Source organism: Cebidichthys violaceus, unplaced genomic scaffold, assembly GCF_023349555.1.
Source record: "Cebidichthys violaceus isolate CVI_PGR_0920_01 unplaced genomic scaffold, fCebVio1.0.p SCAF_93, whole genome shotgun sequence".
NCBI lineage: Eukaryota > Metazoa > Chordata > Actinopteri > Perciformes > Stichaeidae > Cebidichthys > Cebidichthys violaceus.
The window spans coordinates 355001-374976 of record NW_027176979.1 but is presented as its reverse complement, the minus strand read 5'-3'; the positions used below and the strand labels follow the sequence as shown (position 1 = coordinate 374976).

Genomic DNA, 19976 nt, shown 5'->3' with positions numbered 1-19976 from the left:
ATGACCTCATCATGACGCCACAGCTACGGTAGCATTTGTTTGCTGTACAAATGGAGCTCAACACGTACAAATACACTAAGTGCAGAGTGCAGATCCATGAATACATGACGGGATGCTGCTATTTTCCCATTATCTTATTGTCTCATTTCACAGCTCCTGTCTTCCTCTGTTGCTCTGCTTCCAGCACAGCTTGTTTTAAGTAGAGCTCTTATCCAATCAGATTCAGCCTCTATGTCTCTAGGTAGAAGAGAGGCCGCAGGAAACACTTTGCAGTTTAAAGTGAACTCTTACTAAACACTAAGATCTGCTAGCTACCTTTCTGTTTGACTAAAGTCACGCTGGCCCACTGACCAATCACAGCACCTTAATGCTGACGTACTTAGCAGGCTACCTGGGTAGCATCATGTCAAAGAACACGCCCAACATGTCAAACTAAAGATCTGACTGGTTGAAGACGATGACAATCAACAATATCGTCCTCATTTACTTTAATCTGTAAGGTCTACCTAGAGGACCTCTCTCCTTACCTAGAGACATAGAGGCTGAATCTGATTGGATCATAGCTCTACTTAAAACAAGCTGCACTGGAAGCAGAGCAACTGAGGAAGACAGTAGCTGTGCAATGAGAAAATAAGATAATGTAAAAAAATTATAATACTTGTAGTGTATTTGTGAAAAATTATTAAATTATAAAATAGCTATAACTTTGTGATTCTAGCAGAGAAGGCTGAGCTGGTCCTGACGGCCACCGCTGGACTGCAGTCAGTAATACAGCTGCTAGTGAAAACCATAGGTGGACCGGCGTCGTCGTGCCACTAAAACTGCATCCAGTGTGAAAATGAAGTGTTCTCCTGAGTATAATGAGGGAGCATTGAATATAATAACCTGTAGTTATTCAGCTACACACAAAACAAAACTGTATAGTTTGGTTGTCAGGTTATTGTGAGCACCAGTGTTAAATCTTAAAGACCAGAAACTAAAGCTAAGAAGATAGAGAGATAACTTCTTACTCCTCTTCATCTTCACTCAGAGTTGTTTGTTAATGTTCAGAATGTCGTACATTGCTCCTTTAAACCGCCGGCGTTGAAGGTATAGGAGGTCACGAGTCTTCAACTGCAAAATGAGACAGTGTGACTATGAACATGAGGAATATCTCAATAACTAGCGAACAGTGAACCACGTTCCAGGATCTCATCCTGTCATCCATGCGGTGGTTATTCTGGTGTCCTTTTGTAAAAGCCTGTTCTTTCCCCTTCCTCGAACACATTTAGGTGTTTTTGATGACGCATCATTGATGAGTCATCAAAAAATACGTGGAAAAAGTTGTATAGAAACAATGCATGAATATATAATTGACAAATACCAGGCGTGTTTCAGAGCCAATCAGAGCACTGAAACAGCTCTGATGAGAGTAATCGATGACCTTAAAGGGGACACATCAATAAATGAACTCAGTGCTCGTGCATCTGAAATGTGATTCAAGTCCTTCAGACGTGGACTTCCTTCCTCCGTCACACGCCGGCGCTTTAGCAGCTGGAAGGCGTGAAGAGGAAACTTATTCCCTGAATGAACAGACGCAACAGGTCCGAGACTCCGGCACCAAACCCCAACTTTATTAAGATGAACGGTACACAACCTGGGTCACAGAGCGACATGGCGTCTTTGTACAGCTCCGAGCAGAACCGGCTACGGGTCGCACCGTTTGTGACAGAACACGATGTTGAGGTAAAACAGAAAGAAGAAGAACAAACGATTGGAATACGAAACAGTTTGTGGTGAAATATCAGGACTGGGGTCGACCCGCTCGCAACTACGGTGACTTTGCTTTATACAAAAAAATGTTTTCATTCAATGTTTTCATTTCATTTCTTTTATTTTAAGATTTACAGTCTCAACCCCTTTTCGTTTGATTCCGGACCGACCCCCAATCCGTCCATTGGTTAAACCGCGTCTGCTGACAGGAAGTGAAGCTCGCAGCCAAAAGCAACGAGCACAAGTCCAAAACACGGAGCCGACGTGGACTCTCGTGTTCGGAACCAGTTTTGTACCAACAGGTGAGCGAAGAGCAAAGTGAAGAACAAAAATCCAGCTCAACCATCTCAAGAGGTCACTGTGTCAAAAGGCTGGAGGAAAATAACACCACACCCACACACACACACACACACACACACACACACACACACACACACACACACACACACACACACACACACACACACTATCAATCAATCATAATCATTATTCAACCAGTGGAGGATTTTCTCAGAGGACATCGCTGTTGAACCACAGAAGGCGCTGGAGGTGTCAGGCACGAGCAACTTTAAACGGAGGAACGAGGTGTTGTAACGTGCCCTCTGGCAGCCATATTGGAAGGTCATATTGGGTCACAAAAACACAAAAACAAAAGGCCGGGAGTCAGTGAGCTAAGGCATCAAGTAGGCTCGGCTTACCTAAGTCAGAAAGTTAAATGGTAGAGAAGAAGAGACGCATTATTTATTCAGGATTTAGGATACAGAGAGGAGAGCCGATAAAGCTCCTCTGAAACGTGGGAGAATCCGGTGAAGCACCGTCACCATGTGTTTACAAAACCACGACCTCCACATCCTACTGGCCTTTGAACACTGTACTGTTCTGGGATGGTTTTCCATTAACAACTCTTCTCTCGCATGATATTTTAAGAATTTACCGGATCAGAATCCAGAGAATTCTGATCCCCCCCCCCCCCCCCCCCCACACACACACACACACACACACACACACACACACACACACACACACACACACACACACACACACACACACACACACACACACACACACACACTCTTCTTCACATTCCTCCCAGAAAAAAGAAAAAAAAGCCTCGTCCTGTTCCTCCCCTAGAAGCACCTGTCTCTCTGCCCAGAGGTGCATTCATGAACTCTTTTTCCTAAACTAAAGACAACTTCCACACTCAACCACAGGCTGCTCGGCGCCACACATTCACTTTCGCGCGCACAGCTGGAGCGAAAAGAGATTCGTACCGTGACATTAATCAGAGGGGAGCCTGGGTTCGTTTGGTTTTTTAAAGTCAGTGAATATGTGCACAAGTGCATACTTTTGTGTTGGGGGGGGGGGGGGGGGGGTCTGGGTAGATATCGTGGGCTTTAAGACAGAGCAGCGTGCTAGCAGCCGGCTCAGCGGCCCAGAGTCCCTGTCTCGGTTCCAGGTGTCTGGGGAGCAGCCTGGTAGCACAGAGACGCACAGGAGAGGGGCACCAGCTAGCTAGCGGGGCGAGCTAGCTTAGTTAGCCGCCCAGGCCTCGAGGTCCGCCATGTCGTCCTCGTCTTCTTCCTCCTTCTTCTTGGCTGAAGAAGAATAGAAAAGCAGAGGAAGAGTCAGAAATAGAACACAGGTATTCATGTTATTGTGTTTTCTGGTGAATTGAATCGACTCGTTTATTTCATTCGGTATTATAGGAAACACAGAATACCTGGTCGAGATGGTAGTGACGTAGACGGTACGCTGGGGAGAGGGACGTCCTCTGTCCCTTGGATTTCCAGAAGGTTTTTGTCCAACTCTTCCTGTTCCAGCTCCTCCAGCTCAGCCATGAGCTCATCCTGAACGAACACACACACACACACACACACACACACACACACACACACACACACACACACACACACACACACACACACACACACACACACACACACTATTAAGTAACCAAGCGGTTTGTGTAAGCACACCACAGAAATAGATTCATTCATTTTATAACTAATTTCTTTCATCTGAATTTAGATTTTTCTCCATTTTATTCTGAGCAGCTGATAAATTGATTGCATCCCAAGTCAACTGTTGTAGAGTCGGTCATGTGATGCAATCAGGCCCTAAAATTCGGGTCATTTTAAACCCAGGAAGAGGAACGTTTTTGGCGTCGCGCTCCACTGAGCAACTATCATAGGAATGAACGGGGAGCTCCGCCTCCAGCGCTGTAGCTCAGCTCTCTTCACACGGCGCATTGTGTTCATTAACTATTCACGACGGCCGGGCACTTCTTCAGAAGCCACGACCACACACACAACATCGAGTCCAGTAAATCGACGTGCGTGTCCTCATTTCTGCAACTCAAGCAGATAAATGTTAAAGTACGGTGGGAAGTGTCTTCTCCAAGCACCTCGGTCCGGAGTCACCAAACTAAGACGACTCACCAGAGACTATGAAGAGCAGAACCACGGGAGAGGAATTCTGACTCTGGTTCTACCGATTACTACGCAGTGAAGGATTCCTCCTTTCTACGTTTCTCACCTCGTCGAACTCATCTCCGAAACCGATCGGTCTTGAAATGACATCTGAGATTTCTTGGGCCACTTCCTGTTGTTCTGTGATGTCGGCCATCAGGTCGTCTACTTTGTCGATGTCCCTGTGAGACGGGAGGACACAAGGAGAGAGAGAGAGAGAGAGAGAGGACGTGAAGGTGTGTGCAGCACTACTGAACGCGTCTGGACACAAACCGACGACGGACCGTCTCTCTTACATGTTTTCGTGCGCAGCCTTCATGGCCTTGGCGGCGTAGCCCATGTTCTTCAGCACCTCCGTGTTGGTGTTGGCGTTCTCCAGCGCCTCCCTCTGGAACTCGATGGTGGACAGCGTCCCGTCGATCTGAGCCAGCTGCTTCTCGTAGCGTTTTTTCCTTTTCAAGGCCTGCAGAGCCGCTGGACAGAGAGAGACGAAGGAGAGAGACGACGTTAGTGAAGGAGACAAACACTCACACAACTCCGTGTGAGTGTTTGAGGACGTATGAGGACATGAGGACCAGTGAGACGTCTCTGACGGAGCACGACTGGTAATCTGAGAAAATCCCGCCTGAGCCGAATCTCTGCATGCAGACGCAGAATGCTTCAGTCGGGCTTCATTTCTAGGTTTGAACCCTCACAACAAAACCCACCAAGCTCACAGACATCCGGCGTCACCTCGACCACAACAGAATAATATGATAAGAGAAGATAATATTAGGAACACATGAGGCAGCTGTTGGGTTGATGGAGCACTGAGGAGATCACCTCTCACTGGTTATGATGGGTGACAACGTGCTGTGATAAGAAGTCATAAGTCTATATGATACGTCAACTATTCTGACAAGACATTCATTTCTACAACAGCCACAGGTCCAAGCTCCTCAAACCTTATTTGATGACGTTAAACTGAACACATTTTGGTTTTACTGTCAGTTTCGGCTCTTTTCACAATATTAAATAGACTAAAACAGTGAAGTGGACTTACTGCAATGTTAACTAACTAACTAACTAACTAACTAACTGACTGACTGACGCCAGCTAACATTCTGTCATTCACTAATTAATTCACAATTTTACGTTTACTGTATGTTCTACATTTAGCATTCCAGTATCTCTCTGTGAACTCTGCCACAGGTTGTTTTGGCGCTTGTCTTCCTCCGTACCGGTTTAAAAAGACCAAAACAATGATCTAAACCACAACAGGGAACTCCCCTGAGACCTAAAGCTGCTGAGTCATTATGAGAGGAGGGAGGAGGGAGGAGGGGGAGGAGAAAGGAGGGAGAGGAGGGAGGAGAGAGAGGAGGGAGAGGAGGGTGAGGAGGGAGGAGAGAGAGGAGGGAGGAGGGTGAGGAGGGAGAGGAGGGAGGAGGGTGAGGAGGGTGAGGAGGGAGAGGAGGGAGGAGAGAGAGGAGGGAGGAGGGTGAGGAGGGAGGAGGGTGGAGGGAGAGGAGGGAGAGGAGGGAGGAGGGTGAGGAGGGAGAGGAGGGAGGAGAGAGAGGAGGGAGAGGGAGGAGGGAGGAGAGAGAGGAGAGAGAGGAGGGAGAGGAGGGTGAGGAGGGAGAGGAGGGAGAGGAGGGAGGGAGGAGAAAGGAGGGAGAGGAGGGTGAGGAGGGAGAGGAGGGAGGAGAGAGAGGAGGGAGGAGGGTGAGGAAGGTGAGGAGGGTGGAGGGAGAGGAGGGAGAGGAGGGAGAGGAGGGAGGAGGGTGAGGAGGGAGAGGAGGGAGGAGAGAGAGGAGGGAGAGGGAGGAGGGAGAGGAGGGAGGGAGGAGAGAGAGGAGAGAGAGGAGGGAGAGGAGGGTGAGGAGGGAGAGGAGGGAGGGAGGAGAGAAAGGAGGGTGAGGAGTGAGAGGAGGGAGAGGAGGGAGGGAGGAGAGAGAGGAGGGTGAGGAGGGAGAGGAGAGAGAGGAGGGAGGAGGGTGAGGAGGCTGAGGAGGGAGAGGAGGGAGGAGGGAGGAAGGTGAGGAGGGAGGAGAGAGGAGGGAGAGGAGGGTGAGGAGGGAGAGGAGGGAGAGGAAGGAGGGGGGAGAAGGGAGAGGAGGGTGAGGAGAGAGGAGGGTGAGGAGGGAGGAGGGTGAGGAGGGTGAGGAGAGTGAGGAGAGTGAGGAGGGAGAGGAGGGAGAGGAGGGAGAGGAGGGAAGAGAGAGAGGAGGGAGAGGAGGGAGAGGAGGGTGAGGAGGGTGAGGAGGGAGAGGAGGGTGAGGAGGGTGAGGAGGGAGAGGAGGGAGGAGAGAGAGGAGGGTGAGGAGGGAGGAGGGTGAGGAGGGAGAGGAGGGTGAGGAGGGAGAGGAGGGAGAGGAGGGTGAGGAGGGAGAGGAGGGAGGAGAGAGAGGAGGGTGAGGAGGGAGCAGAGGGAGTCCGTTGTGACGCTGGATCACAGCTTCACTATAGAATCTCTTTAGAGATTCTAACATGAGGGTTTTAAACTTGCTGTCACCATCCTGAGCAGCAACATGTAGCTGAAGTGATTCAGTGAGAGACCTGCTAGTTGTGCATATTTCATGTTTTTATATTAACTTACTTATATACAAAAATGCAAAGCGATGCTTCCTCTTTTCAGGACCGGTGTCACGTAACAGAAGAGGACTGAGGCTCAGTTCTGTATAACTGGGTCATTCCAGGACTCCTGTCTGACGTGGCTGTTTGTGAAAGCATCACTTACTTCAGACTGAATATCTCTGCACACTAATACATGATTACCATAACATCTGGTACATATACTCATGGTGCCCAGAGCATGAACCACAAGGACTTTCACTGAGCTCGACATTTGTGGTCTTCAGTGAAACATCTCAACACATCCAGGTCTCACACGGGAGGACTTGTAACAACGCTGGAGATCCTTCAGCGTTCTCTTCTCATTTAAACCACACACACACACACACACACACACACACACACACACACACACACACACACACACACACACACACACACACACACACACACACACACACACACACAGTGTGTGGTTGGTCTGGTCCACCAGGAGCCAGACTGTAGCTGAAAGTTCCCGTTTCATCAGATTAGATCAGCAGCCGGCTCTATTCCTGGACCGATAACATCTTTACTCAACATCACTCCAATCATTATTGGATTATCTGGTTCCAGAGCTTCCATCCAGACCGCCCACCTTCACCTTCAGGTCACTTTGACTCTGTGACCCTGTGTGTTCTCTTCTCTACGCTCGACGACCTCAGAGGCCTTTCACAGCGTCTCTGTGAGTAAAGTCCACTTTCTACTCAAGTCAAACGTAAGATACGTCACTCTACTAGCTGCTGCTACGCAGCCATCTTCTCACCGTGACGTCAGTCTGCATTCATGATTGCTTCAACTCTCTTTATCTCGGAGGAACAAGTCACATGATGTCAAACACGGAGAAGGACCAGAAGTAAACCCTTTGCAGCGAGCTGTAGCTGCGCTCACAGAGCTCAGTGTGTGTGTGTGTGTGTGTGTGTGTGTGTGTGTGTGTGTGTGTGTGTGTGTGTGGTGTGTCTGTTTCCTGGAGAGGACTTTGTGGTTGCGTCACAGATCTCCCAGCAGGCACTCTGGCTGCACGTAAACAGGGCGTGTCTCATCACCTCTTCATGACTAAAGCACTACGGTAAACGGTGTTATCTCTCCTGAAATACTTCAATAAGAGATGAATAATGGTGAAACTACTTCACCCCATGTTTGCTTTGGATTCCATCCAACCTAACAAACTGGAGGATGCAACTTTACTACAACAGTACCAACAAAAACATTCTTAAAATACCACAAACTGGAGCTTCGGTAGTCACAGTAAATATAGCAACCGTCACCGGAGTATACAGCAGAACCAGAACACCGACTCATCTCCGCAAGTCTACATTTTATTGTCATGTGATCTATCCCAGCATGCATTGGCTGAGAGGCAGTGTACGTTATGTGCCGCTCCCCAGACCCCCACAGGGCTAACGGGTGTCAGACCTGAGGATTGATTCAGTAAGAACCGGTTCAAAACTAACCAGGACCAGTTGGGTCATAAAGGCCCAGAATCAGCTTTAAGCCCTGAAGTGACTGAAAACCAGCAGAAGATGCGCTGTGGTCAGCGTGTCTCAGGTCCTTCCATCACTCTCACCTCAGCACATTTGAGCTGTGGTGAGAGTTTGCAACGCGCTCACCTTCCAGGTGGAATAACCACTAGCTCGTAGCATTTAGCATTGTGCTAATTCTATCGCTTCCCTCTCAAGTGATTGCTGTCATTATAACTTTCCAGAGTTGCTAAGTCATTCCCCAGAAGAGCAACATGTTGCTGAAGTTGTCCGAGTGTGTGAGTGGTTCCTCTTCTAGATGAACAGTGTTGTGAATGAGCTCCACACACACACACACACACACACACACACACACACACACCACACACACACACACACACACACACACACACACACACACTCATAACACATAACACACACACACACACACACACACACACACACACACACACACACACACACACACACACACACACACACACACCACAGTGGTTGAAAGAGATCAGTCACACACACTTGTAGGCGGTGCTGGCCTCTCTCCACGGCCGAGTCTCTCCCTACGTAGGAGATAAGCTATCCTCCTGAGATGACGTCATTTTATAGGGATTATAAACAAATAAAACATGGAAGGCAGTCGGTGCTGACCACCATCTTTGTTTGAGTCATAACTGGGGGAAAGTGATCGAAACATTTTGTATCCAGATGATTAGAAGATTCTGAAATACGTACAACACCGCTTTAAAAAAAGACCAAAACTACTGAACACTACTCTGTTACTCGACTACAATAATAACACATACATGAACACTCTACAGCTCAGCTAGAGTACACAGTCGTATGAATATAATGTATGCATGAACATGTCATATTTTTATATAATTCCACCTGAAATGTTCCGTAGGTAACAGCATGTTTATCGTTGTCTGGTTGTCTTTAAGTCAGTGAACTTTAAACACGATGGAGTGAAGTGAAGGTGACAATAAAGAACAGTTTGTTTGAAATAATACTAATAACACAAATAAAGTTTTAGTCTCCAGCTTCAGTACCGACTGTGTTGTCCTCGTGGAGCGTTCTTTAAAGAGCAGCAGACTGATATGAATGCAGTCATGTGACCGTGACTCGTATTCAGACAACCAGCCCGTCAGTTTGCACTATTACCACTAACACCCTGAAGCCATAGTCCTTAATGTTCATATGTATTCTGTGATATATATGTATATTGTACACAGTAGTTACATGTGAATCTTTACTTTCTTTGTTGTCCTTGTTTGTTACGTGTTTGTTGTTTGTGTGTATATTATGTGTACGTACACATTCACGGCAGGAAGCTGATTCTGATTCTGTCATCTGCCAACTTCCGGGTTGGGTGTCCGTCGTTAGCCCGCGTGGCTAACTAACTATAACTAAGTATGAGTAACATAACCGTCACGCGCACAAACTTCCCGGGTCTGTCCTCCTCACCTCGCTTGTTTTTCGTGCCGTTCTTCTTCGCCGTCATGAGCTCCAGGTCGATCTTCTTCTCTAAGAAGTCCTGTTTTTTGGCCAACATCTCCTCGGTCTCTCGGAGTTTCTGCACAGCCTCCTGGGGTGTCGGCGCTTTCCCACCTTTACCCCCTCCGCCGCCGAACAACTTACCGAACAGCGACATGTTAGTCGATTAACTGTGGAACGACAACGGGCGTGTTTCACCGTACACTTTGCGACCGCGTACCGGTGACGGTTACGCTGTTAAACTGTCTGTCGCGCTGTCTCTCGTTAACTGTCGTTGCTGAGCCGCAGGGCTGCCGCTGCTGTTGTTGTTGTTCTCTCTTCTTCCGGTGTTTCAGGGAAAAGGCCTCGTGATGTCATTACGTCAGCGCTGTTACGTGACTCACTCGCGCGTGAGACACGCCGTCATACATTCAGGGGGAATTCACAGATGACCAGACGTGTCTAAAAAGACATTTACATATATTTAATATCTATTACATTTTCATTATTATCATCAATCGTTTACATACAACAGTGAGTAATATTTATTAAAAAAAACCTATTAATAAATATATAAAAAATGTAACATATGCTATTATTACATGTTACTATATATATATATATATATATACAAATATATATATATAAAAATATATATATCCATATATACACAATGTATATGAAATAATGATTCTTCCTTCTCAACCTCAGTCCTCATTGACGCTATAGTAACAACACATCACCATATTAAAGCACATGACTGCAGCATTGTAACACTCAATGGACTCTGTTCTCGTGACTCTTTGTGTTGATGTTCTTTCATTGTTCTCACGGTGTACAGGCTGTGGAGAATGTGTATCATTTTCCATTGTATCCTACTTTACAGTCCTACTTCCACGCCACTGTTTTGATTAATGTAGTTACTTTGCAGAGCTCCATTAATCAAATTTAACACAACAGAATATTGTGTGTAACCAAATCCAGTTCATCCCCTTTTGTGACATGTTTTAAATACTCTATTTGGAAAACATGGACTCTATGGTCCATTTTCTTCAGCACCAGGAACATTTTTTTATCTCTCTCCGTCACACATTTCCTGTCTGTATCTCAACAACCACAGTCAAATAAAGGCAAATACTGGTATTCTTCATTTCAAATGATGTACCCTACATCCATAAGAAGGTTTCTTCTCACTGTCTGTGATCTGCACACTTCAACGTTTTATGTCACACTTGTGTAAGTTGCATGCTGGAAGCCAGTAAAGCTGTGATTTCATGCTGTAAATCAAGAGAGAAGTAGAGTCATTTTATCAAACACTTCTGTACAATCACACTCGTTTTTGCATCCGGAGGAGTCACCCCCTGTTGGCCAGTAGAAAGAATGCACGTTTAAAGCTTCAGTTTCAGACCAGGAGGTGGCCTCCTGTTGTGGAAAGACATCAGAAAGCATTCCAGAACATTCCTACAATGCTTTAAAACAGTATATAATCTCAGGATTGATTTAATTAATGTCTTTATTTAATGCTTCATCTTTGTAGCTCCATGAGTCAGTACTTGAGACACAGAATGGTGGCTTCCACTCAGTCGCAAGAGCCCAACGGCCAGTCCAGCTCCTTCATAAAACTACGCCTCCCATGATGCACCGTGGCATACTTTTCCAGCTGAAGATGCGAGTGCCCTAAACGCCAACCAATCAGGGCCTGAGCTGTCCGAGGAACCGGAGGAGAGGGTCCAACCTGAAGAGAACACAGAAAGATGGGCGGTGACACACAGACAGATATAGAGAGAGAGACAGACAGACAGACTGACAGACAGACAGACAGAGAGAGAGTGAGACACACAGACAGATACAGATAGACACACAGACAGACAGACAGACAGACAGAGAGTGAGACACACAGACAGATACAGATAGACACACAGACAGACAGATATATAGTGAGACACACAGACAGATACAGATAGACACACAGACAGACAGATATATAGTGAGACACACAGACAGATATAGAAAGACAGACAGACAGATAGACAGATAGTGAGACACACAGACAGATACAGAGAGATAGAGAGACACACAGACAGACAGATATATAGTGAGACACACAGACACACAGACAGGGAAACAGACAGACAAACAGATAGTGAGACACACAGACACACAGACAGATACAGATAGACACACACAATCACAGACAGACAGAGAGACGGACACACAGACAGACAGACAGAGAGGCAGGAAGCGTACCTGGACGTGTTTCTCCGGGGGGGTTGGAGGTTGTACTTCCAGGTGATGATGGGGATGCTTCACTCTGAGCTTCTCCTTCAGCTTCACACTCTCCCTCTCGTACTGAAACACGACACAAAGAGTTGTGTGGTTTATAACACACACATATAAACAACATCTGTGTGTTCTTTTCTTTCCAACGGAAAATGTCTTTGTTGCGTATTTCTATGTGTATTTTGGTGTCTTATGCACTTGCTGTGGTACTTTCTCAACTGTAGAGGGCAGTATGTGACCAGTGTGTGTGACAGGTGTGTGTGTGTGTGTGTGTGTGTGTGTGTGTGTGTGACTGGTGTGTGTGTGTGTGTGTGTGTGTGTGTGTGTGTGTGTGTGTGTGTGTGTGTACCTCCTTGTAGGCCTCCGTCAGGCAGCCCCACTTGTTGGACCAGACTTTGGCAGAATCCTTCTCAAGTTTTAGATGTGCTTTCCTACACAAGACAGTTTAATTGTAGAACGAGACCCTTTTCACAATATAATAACTGTTATGTTGTAGTAACTTTTTCATTATATTGCTGCATAACAAATCTTTAAAAGTTCTTGTTACCACAAACAAAATCAATACAAGGAGCTTTTCTCATTATGATTAGTTAGTATGGAAAGTCGTATTTATTACAGCACATTTCATATCAACACGATAAAGATAAAGATGAGAAGATGAACAAAATGAATGATGCTAACAGTAATAACAATACTAGTAACAATGACAATAGTCATACAGGAAGACCAAGCTTGTATTTATTAAAACTAAATAAAGGTTTTAATCTTTGCCTCAAATTGTTTCCTCGTTATACAAAGAAAAGATCTACTGTTTGAGTCCAGGAAGAGCTCCAAACATTAGACATCCTGATGACTGGCTGATTTAAAACATCACGTTTCATCACCAGGTGAAAGGTAACATACAATAATGATAACGGTTGTTCACAACCAGCAGGAAACACATTTGACATTTTTAAAAACAAACATTCGTTCATGTTAACATCTTTGAGAAACAAGCAGCAGTCAGCAGGTTTACCAGATTTCGTCCTGATGCACAAAGTTGACGGGTTCTGATGTTCTCTGTGGATCCGCCATCTGTCCTGACTGTGTGTGTGTGTGTGTGTGTGTGTGTGTGTGTGTGGAGTCTAATGTTTCACCTGTGTGTAAGTCTCACTGACAGACCTGTTTACCGTCGCCCTGGAGATGGAGTTCCTGACAGATATACATCACTTCTCTCTGTCCTGAGGGGGTAACTGTGGTGACGGTGGGATGGAACCACTGGAGAGGGTCTCCTGGGAGCTCAGGCACGTTGTGTTTCACGGTCACGCTGCTCTGCTTCAGGCTTAAATATCTCAACAACTCACCGAAGACTAAACTGAGGGCACACTTCACCCACACCGGCTGCCCCTGAGCTACACAACTGATTTTAATCTGCTTCAGATCGTCTTCAAATCACTCCCATGTCACATTGTGTTGTGTTTTCTTTTGTATTCTTTTGAATAAAATGTATTTAGTGTTTGTGGTTGTAATACTCATTTTGGCCACAAGAGGCTGAAGTGCCCCAGGACTCGATCTAACTATCCGTCTGTGTGTTCTTCGTATATCTCGAGAAACGCTCATCTGATCTACTTCATACTTGGTGTGTGTGTTGCTGGGGATTCCCCGGAGTGCTTTTTCAAATCTGCTGCTTTTTGGATCCGTTCAATATGAATAAACAGTTCGGGGGTTTAGGGGCTCTGCAGACTTGAGCGTGTCGTCCACAGCTGGCCTTCACAGCTCACAGACTACAGTTCACTTGTGCTGCAGGAAGCCGGATGTACTGACCTTACAACCAAACGTTTCTTCACTTCCCTGCAGCACATCGTCACATGTCATCATTTTAAAGAATTAGAAATGTTAGAATGAATAAACGTAACGTTAATACCGATAGCAGCACCGCTTTTCCAGGAGCTAATCGATATTTTGGTAATGACCAGTACCGGTTCTCACCACCTATTCCTATTCTTACATCATTAAATCAGGAGAGAAAACTATTCTTAGTCTTAGAAATATGGACCAGCAGATTATTCTCTCAAGGCTTCTGTAGAAATGTGTCTCATTTCATTATTTCACATGTGGTCCATGTTGACAATATCCTCACGACAATTTAATTGACTTATAAGACGTTATAATAGTTCCTCCTGTACTTGATCAGTCCCGAGGACAGAAACACTGCTCCCAACAGCAGAGCACAAACGCCACCAACCACGAAGTCCACCTCAGACCGACTGCTGGAAGAGTCTGCAACAAAATATTAAGAGAAGCATCAATCATATGTGCATTAAGCACTATACCTGCTAATGACGACTGGTATGAACACAACTGTTAAGGACATTGTATTGTTCCAGAAGAACCAATTAGCTTCGCTAAACCAAATTGTAGCGTCGTCCTCACCCCAGTCGTAAACCTTGGGCTCCTTTAAGCTGACGTGCTCCACCACACAGCTGACCCTGTCCTTCCCGCCGGGCCTGATCTCCAGGTAGGAGTGGACCTGATAGGTCAAGTTTCCGTCCGTCATCACCTTGCTGACGGCCACGCCCGACGTCACTTCCTGTCCGTCGCGGAGCCACGTCACCCGGATGTGTTTGGGGTAGAAGTCGTACGCGCTGCACACCAGCGTGGTGTCAAGACCGGAGCTGGTGGTCTCCGCAAGAGTGACGCTGGGTTCAGCTGGAATCAGAAGGGGAAGAGTTTGAACTGAGAGATGACTTCTGGCTGTGAGGCAGCAGCAGCTGTGTAACCCGGGTCTCGCTCGTTGTTTCACGTCCCTGCTTATGAAAAGAGTCGCTGGATAAAACGCGTCAGGTACGCATCATAGCATCATATGTGTAACTCATGGTACAACTCATGGTACAACTCTGAAATAAGGTATTTTACCAGAAAATGTTGTTTTTGTAGTCCTGTTTGCTCAGAATTTGAATTTAGATCATACAATGTGTTGATTGGAGGCGTTTGTGGGTGTGTAACTTTGGACAGAGTCAGGTTAGCTGTTTCTCCCTGCTTCTATATGCCTTTATGCTAAGCTATGCTAACATCCTGCCTACAGCTCTGTACTTGAAACACAGACATGAGGTTGAATATAGATCACGTATCCAGTGTTTGAATATTCACCCATGTTCTCCTCAGTCACGTTCAATACCAATCGGACGTTGTTGACACAGATCAGCTGCCTCTCCACTTTCCTCTGCAGAACGTCGTGCTGGTTCTCATTGAAATCAGACGCAGTGATCAATCCGGCCGGAGTGAAGCCCGTCCAGTTCCTGACTGTGCTGTTGTACTGCATCGTATACTCTTTGTTGAAATACCAGTCGATCAGATACTCCACCTGCTGCCCCCCTCTGGGCTGCACGGCGCACCAGAAGTCGGCAAACATGAAGTATCCGTTTCCATCAGCGGCACAATCTGAACGAAGAAGAACCACATTTGATCCTTTTGCTAGAGACTAAATATGATTTATTTTAATGTGCAGAGAAAGTAGGTTTCTCACTATTTAATATGTGTTTATGCACAGTAAACATTTTGCAGAAATGGAATATAATATTCATGAGTATGTTTTCAGTCGTGTAAAATCCATGAACTAAGTATAACAACATAACTTAAGAACAGAAAACACGGAACGCCAACAAAATATAATTCAGCTTTGTGACATGAACACCGGTTTCCTTAGTGAAAGTCCTGAGTCCCACGATAAGCACTCTTATACCGAGTCGCTCGCTCTGAGTGTACAATGACAGAATGCCGTTGTTATTGTAGTCTACGCGACTTTAAAAAATCATTCATACCACATTCGGTGAGACTTTGCTGCCAAAATCACCTGAAGTTAAGAAACGGTGCAGTTTTTTTGTTGTTGCTAAGAATGAGTCCTTCATATCTACATAGGGGGCGGGTCTTTGTCACAGAGTCCGCCATGTTACACCGCCATGTTACACCGCCATGTTACACCGCCATGTTTCTAGAGCAGCAACGGACAGCGGAAGGGTATCCGGTTAGTTGCAATCTGCAACCACACTGCTAGATGGCGCCAAAGCCTACAACCTGTTCCTTTAAGTTTAAAAATCATTTCCATTTCTTTTACATTAAAGCTAATTATTTTAGCTACTCTTGTAATGGATTGCAATGAAAACGTGTAAATGTTTTTTTTTAAATGAGTTATTATTTAGGATAACTCAAAGATATTTACTGAACATTCAAGTTTCAATGCTGTGACTCTGTGGCCAAAAATCCACTTCATCATTTCATCCTTTCATCATTTATACCATCAAGTTCAAGTTCATCAACTTCCTCTTTCAGATCACTGCAGCGTTCACAAAAACAAGAAAGGAGAAATAAGGCTCCCCAGATCTGCAGAGCTACAGATGATGTCTACTGTAGAGAAGGATGGTGGCAAGAATCACAACAACACGATAAAAATACTGCGCTACAAGCAAAGGTCTGGCATTCTTTTTAAGTCACTTTACTTGAGAAGAACAAAAGTACTAAAAGTATCAAATGCAGAAGTACTTAATAGGCCTGCCCTCATGTCTGCCCGACCGTGTCTTGTTCTCTCATTACTTTCTGTTTTTACAGTCGCGTCTCATCTCTGTTGGTTTCGGTTCGTCTTTCTTTGCTCCGTGGCTTCTTGGAGCCTCTGTTAGCTTGTTGTTACCTGCCCGTCATCTGGACTCTCTTTCTTTACGCCTGTCTTCTCTAATAAAGTGTCTCCTTCCCCGGCGCCCTGAATCTGCAAACTGTGACAAAAGGTTATTAAAGGAGCTGTACTGAACATTCCGAGCTTTAATACTGTATAGCAGCAAACAACTCTTAGCTCTGTAAAGACGTAGAGTAACGTCTCCCAGAGCAGAGAATGAAGTCGCTCTGTGTGTGTGTGTGTTGTTATCAGAGTTTGTCTTTGCTTTGTTCCGGCTGCTTTGGTGGTCCGTTGGTTTGTGGTCGGCTGTTTTGAAGCCTCCAGTTTGACTATTTTGCCATCGCCATTTTGGATTGAGACCGTCGCCATGTTGTTTTTTTCGCAGGTGTATGGTTCTAACAAACCAACAAACCCAAGACTTTCAGCCATGACACCGCTGTTCAATACTGCATCATGGTTTGTAAGTAACTTCATGCCCATGCATGATGTGTTTTCTGAACCTAACTAAGTGTTCATGTTGCCTATGACGTTCCAAGAGACACAAAACACCCTAATAAGTGAGACTGTGTTGCATGTTGAGAGCCATTGAGAGAAATGCTCCCAAACTCTGATTGTGCACCTTAAACGTCTGACCTGCATTGAGAGTGTTTGTTTTTTTTACATTTTTAAGCAAGCATTACATTCTGTGTATAAAGAAAGGACTTGAGAGATACAGAACTGGAGACGTCAATGTCAGTATTTGAACCCAGCTTGTTGTGTTGCCCAGAGAACTACAAATGACATCAAGAGATACAAAATAAATGGACCAAAGTGGAATTACTCACCCACCACAGACCAGGAGAACAGACTCAGAAGCAGCAGGTACCTGACGGGTTCCATGTCGAGGCCAAAGTTAGACCAGAGTGTTGCAGCCTCAACCGCTGCTGAGCGTTCCTCAGACGATTCTGTCTTTTCGACCACAGTTACCGAAACCTTTAAACTTGGTCCTTAAAGAAGATCTGTTCTAATCTCAAGTGTTTTCATTATGTTCAGGACGGGATGTGGATATCTATGGAATCTGTAGTTGAGTTCAGTTCATCATGAATCGCAACTTTCATGAACGAGTTCAAGAAGTTTGGATCCTGAAAGTGATGTGCGACTTCACACAGGAAGCTGAAACTCAACACCAACGAGAGAGAAGACAATGAGAGCTTGTTCCTCTTTAGACTAAACCCTCACAGGTCAAGGTTCAACGTCACACTTTGTTTCTCACTGTTATTTATTAAGTGGAGATCAATGTTAAAAGAATTTTAAGGGAAGACACAACAGACAACAAGCATCATTTGACAAGCACTGGTCACTTTTGAGATTTTGGGCTTCTTCTTTTAGACTAAAACCAAATACACACACTGTGTTTATTGTAACTCTTTGTCTGTTTGCATCTGTAGATTTCTCCTAAACTCCCCAAAAGTTACCATCAGACAATGCCTCATTTGCATATTTAAATGTGCAATTTTAGAAAACTTGCAATACAAAAAAACAATAATCTTAATTTCAGTAATAGACATGAGAAGGTTCATTTGTTTACCTTCTAGTGTCTTCAAAATGTCTGTGATTTTACAAAACACGAGCAAACAAGTGGAGGGTTTTCTGGGGAATATTTTGGGGATTATGTCAATAAGAAGAATGCGTGATGAGGCAGAAATGTTTAATGATTTATAGCAGTACTCGTTATTCAGATCAACCTTCTGTGTTTGACATCCTCTACTCAAAGAATGCAGACTTTATTCGGGTCACCGAACAATTCTGCAGAATTTCTTCCATTGACTTTTATTTACCATTTACATCTGCAGTATAGCTTTTAGCCACATGAGGGCGCCTGAATCTGTGAGTTGTTCTGATGATTGAAGCCCAAAAAGAGCCTTTTATATCTGCCTAAATGTATTTATTTCATCTCATTTATGAGGTTAAAGTTGTGATTTATCAAACATATTTCTCTCTGGCTGGTTTAACTATACTATACTATTATATAGATTATATAAGGTGAAGTAGAAACGGTCGTACAAATGGTCAGGAACGTCAATGTGTTGGATAATTAGCTGCTGGTGGACTGGTGAGCCACTGCTTGGTACCATGGAGGCATGGAGCTCTCAGTCCAGAGACAGCCGGTTTGATGTCTTCATGAGAACGTCTGTCTTCGCTCTCTGTCACTACAGAGACACAAGGTGGCGCTCTAATCAAAGACATCAGGGCTCTTTACTTCCTGCTCCGTTCTGTCTCTGTGAAGGTTTTTCAGTATTTCTACAAAACATAATTGTGACTTCATCAAACAATTATTTGTATTTACAAAAACTGCAATAATACCCTTGTTTGTTAGACGTGATGGCAGCTTCTCCCTCACACACGTCATCTAGCGGTCCATGCTCGGCTCTTCTTAACAAATGAAACAAAAGACACGACAGAGGAAAGTCATACTTGTTTGTTAAATGTCCGTCTCGTATTTTCCATCCATCCAAACAGGTAACGGCTGCGTTCCTCTAAAATGTAAAATAATATACCTCCACAGAACACCACCTGACACAACAGATCAATCAGTCATATTCTTCATTTATTATGATTATTTTAGTAACTTATTGGTCTTTAATCAGTGTGGCCTGATCAAAGGCACGTTTTCTCAAATCACTCGAATTATTCATTTTCATAATTCTCCCAGGATCTCACACATCGACTGTGGGAATTCTAATTGTTCCACTTTTGATCTGTTTGCAGACGTCCAGATCTTCAGGAGTTTCCACAGGCTGCTCCCTGTGCAGCAGCATGAAGAGGCCGCTTCATTGTTTATCAGGCACGAGGTTATCTGTGCGCTTTGACCTCTTTGACCTCTTCTGCTGCAGCATTGGGCCTGACGCTGGATGGTCTGTGTTCTACCTGCTGCTGTCGTCACTCCAGAGACGCTCTGACGAAGAGCAGCAGAGTCCACGAACCAGACTGAACCAGACTGAACCAGACTGAACCAGACTGAACCAGAGCAGCGTGGCAAAGACTCAGAACTTTTACTACTTTCTGTGTTTTGCGCTCGATTGTCAGCGCTGAGAGCGGATTTTAAATGTATTGATTTTATGTCACATGTGGGCTCAGCTGTGTCAGCCTGCAGAGAGAGGAAGCACAGATCTGGATTGCGGCCGCTGATAGAGCAAGATTCACAAAAAGATATTTCACTCATGATACTACAGCACAATCAAAACATGACGCTTTGCAGCTGAGTGCGTTTTTAATAGAATATCAGTCACACAATGAGCTGATTCAGGTCTT

The 19976-nt window shown here is 45.1% G+C and overlaps 3 protein-coding genes across 3 annotated transcripts; all 3 read right to left on the bottom strand.

Annotated features, from left to right (window-relative positions):
* Nucleotides 1–1592: 1592 nt before the first annotated feature.
* LOC137867985 (charged multivesicular body protein 4b) lies at nt 1593–10111 on the bottom strand. The gene is made up of 5 exons (XM_068704488.1): nt 9752–10111; nt 4517–4694; nt 4288–4402; nt 3473–3599; nt 1593–3347 (listed from the first exon to the last, which is right to left on the bottom strand). Exons 1-5 carry the CDS (start codon nt 9936–9938, stop codon nt 3283–3285), a joined length of 672 nt encoding a protein of 223 aa, XP_068560589.1. The 5' UTR covers nt 9939–10111; the 3' UTR covers nt 1593–3282.
* A 246-nt stretch (nt 10112–10357) lies between these two features.
* LOC137867995 (ciliary microtubule inner protein 1-like) lies at nt 10358–13114 on the bottom strand. Its single transcript, XM_068704510.1, has 4 exons — nt 13056–13114; nt 12390–12471; nt 12008–12109; nt 10358–11495 (listed from the first exon to the last, which is right to left on the bottom strand). The coding sequence occupies exons 1-4, from the start codon at nt 13112–13114 to the stop codon at nt 11340–11342; spliced, it is 399 nt and encodes a 132-aa protein (XP_068560611.1). The 3' UTR covers nt 10358–11339.
* A 1057-nt stretch (nt 13115–14171) lies between these two features.
* LOC137867994 (HLA class II histocompatibility antigen, DQ beta 1 chain-like) lies at nt 14172–17715 on the bottom strand. Its single transcript, XM_068704509.1, has 4 exons — nt 17510–17715; nt 15170–15460; nt 14453–14728; nt 14172–14299 (listed from the first exon to the last, which is right to left on the bottom strand). The coding sequence occupies exons 1-4, from the start codon at nt 17562–17564 to the stop codon at nt 14175–14177; spliced, it is 747 nt and encodes a 248-aa protein (XP_068560610.1). The 5' UTR covers nt 17565–17715; the 3' UTR covers nt 14172–14174.
* Between the last annotated feature and the right edge of the window lie 2261 nt (nt 17716–19976).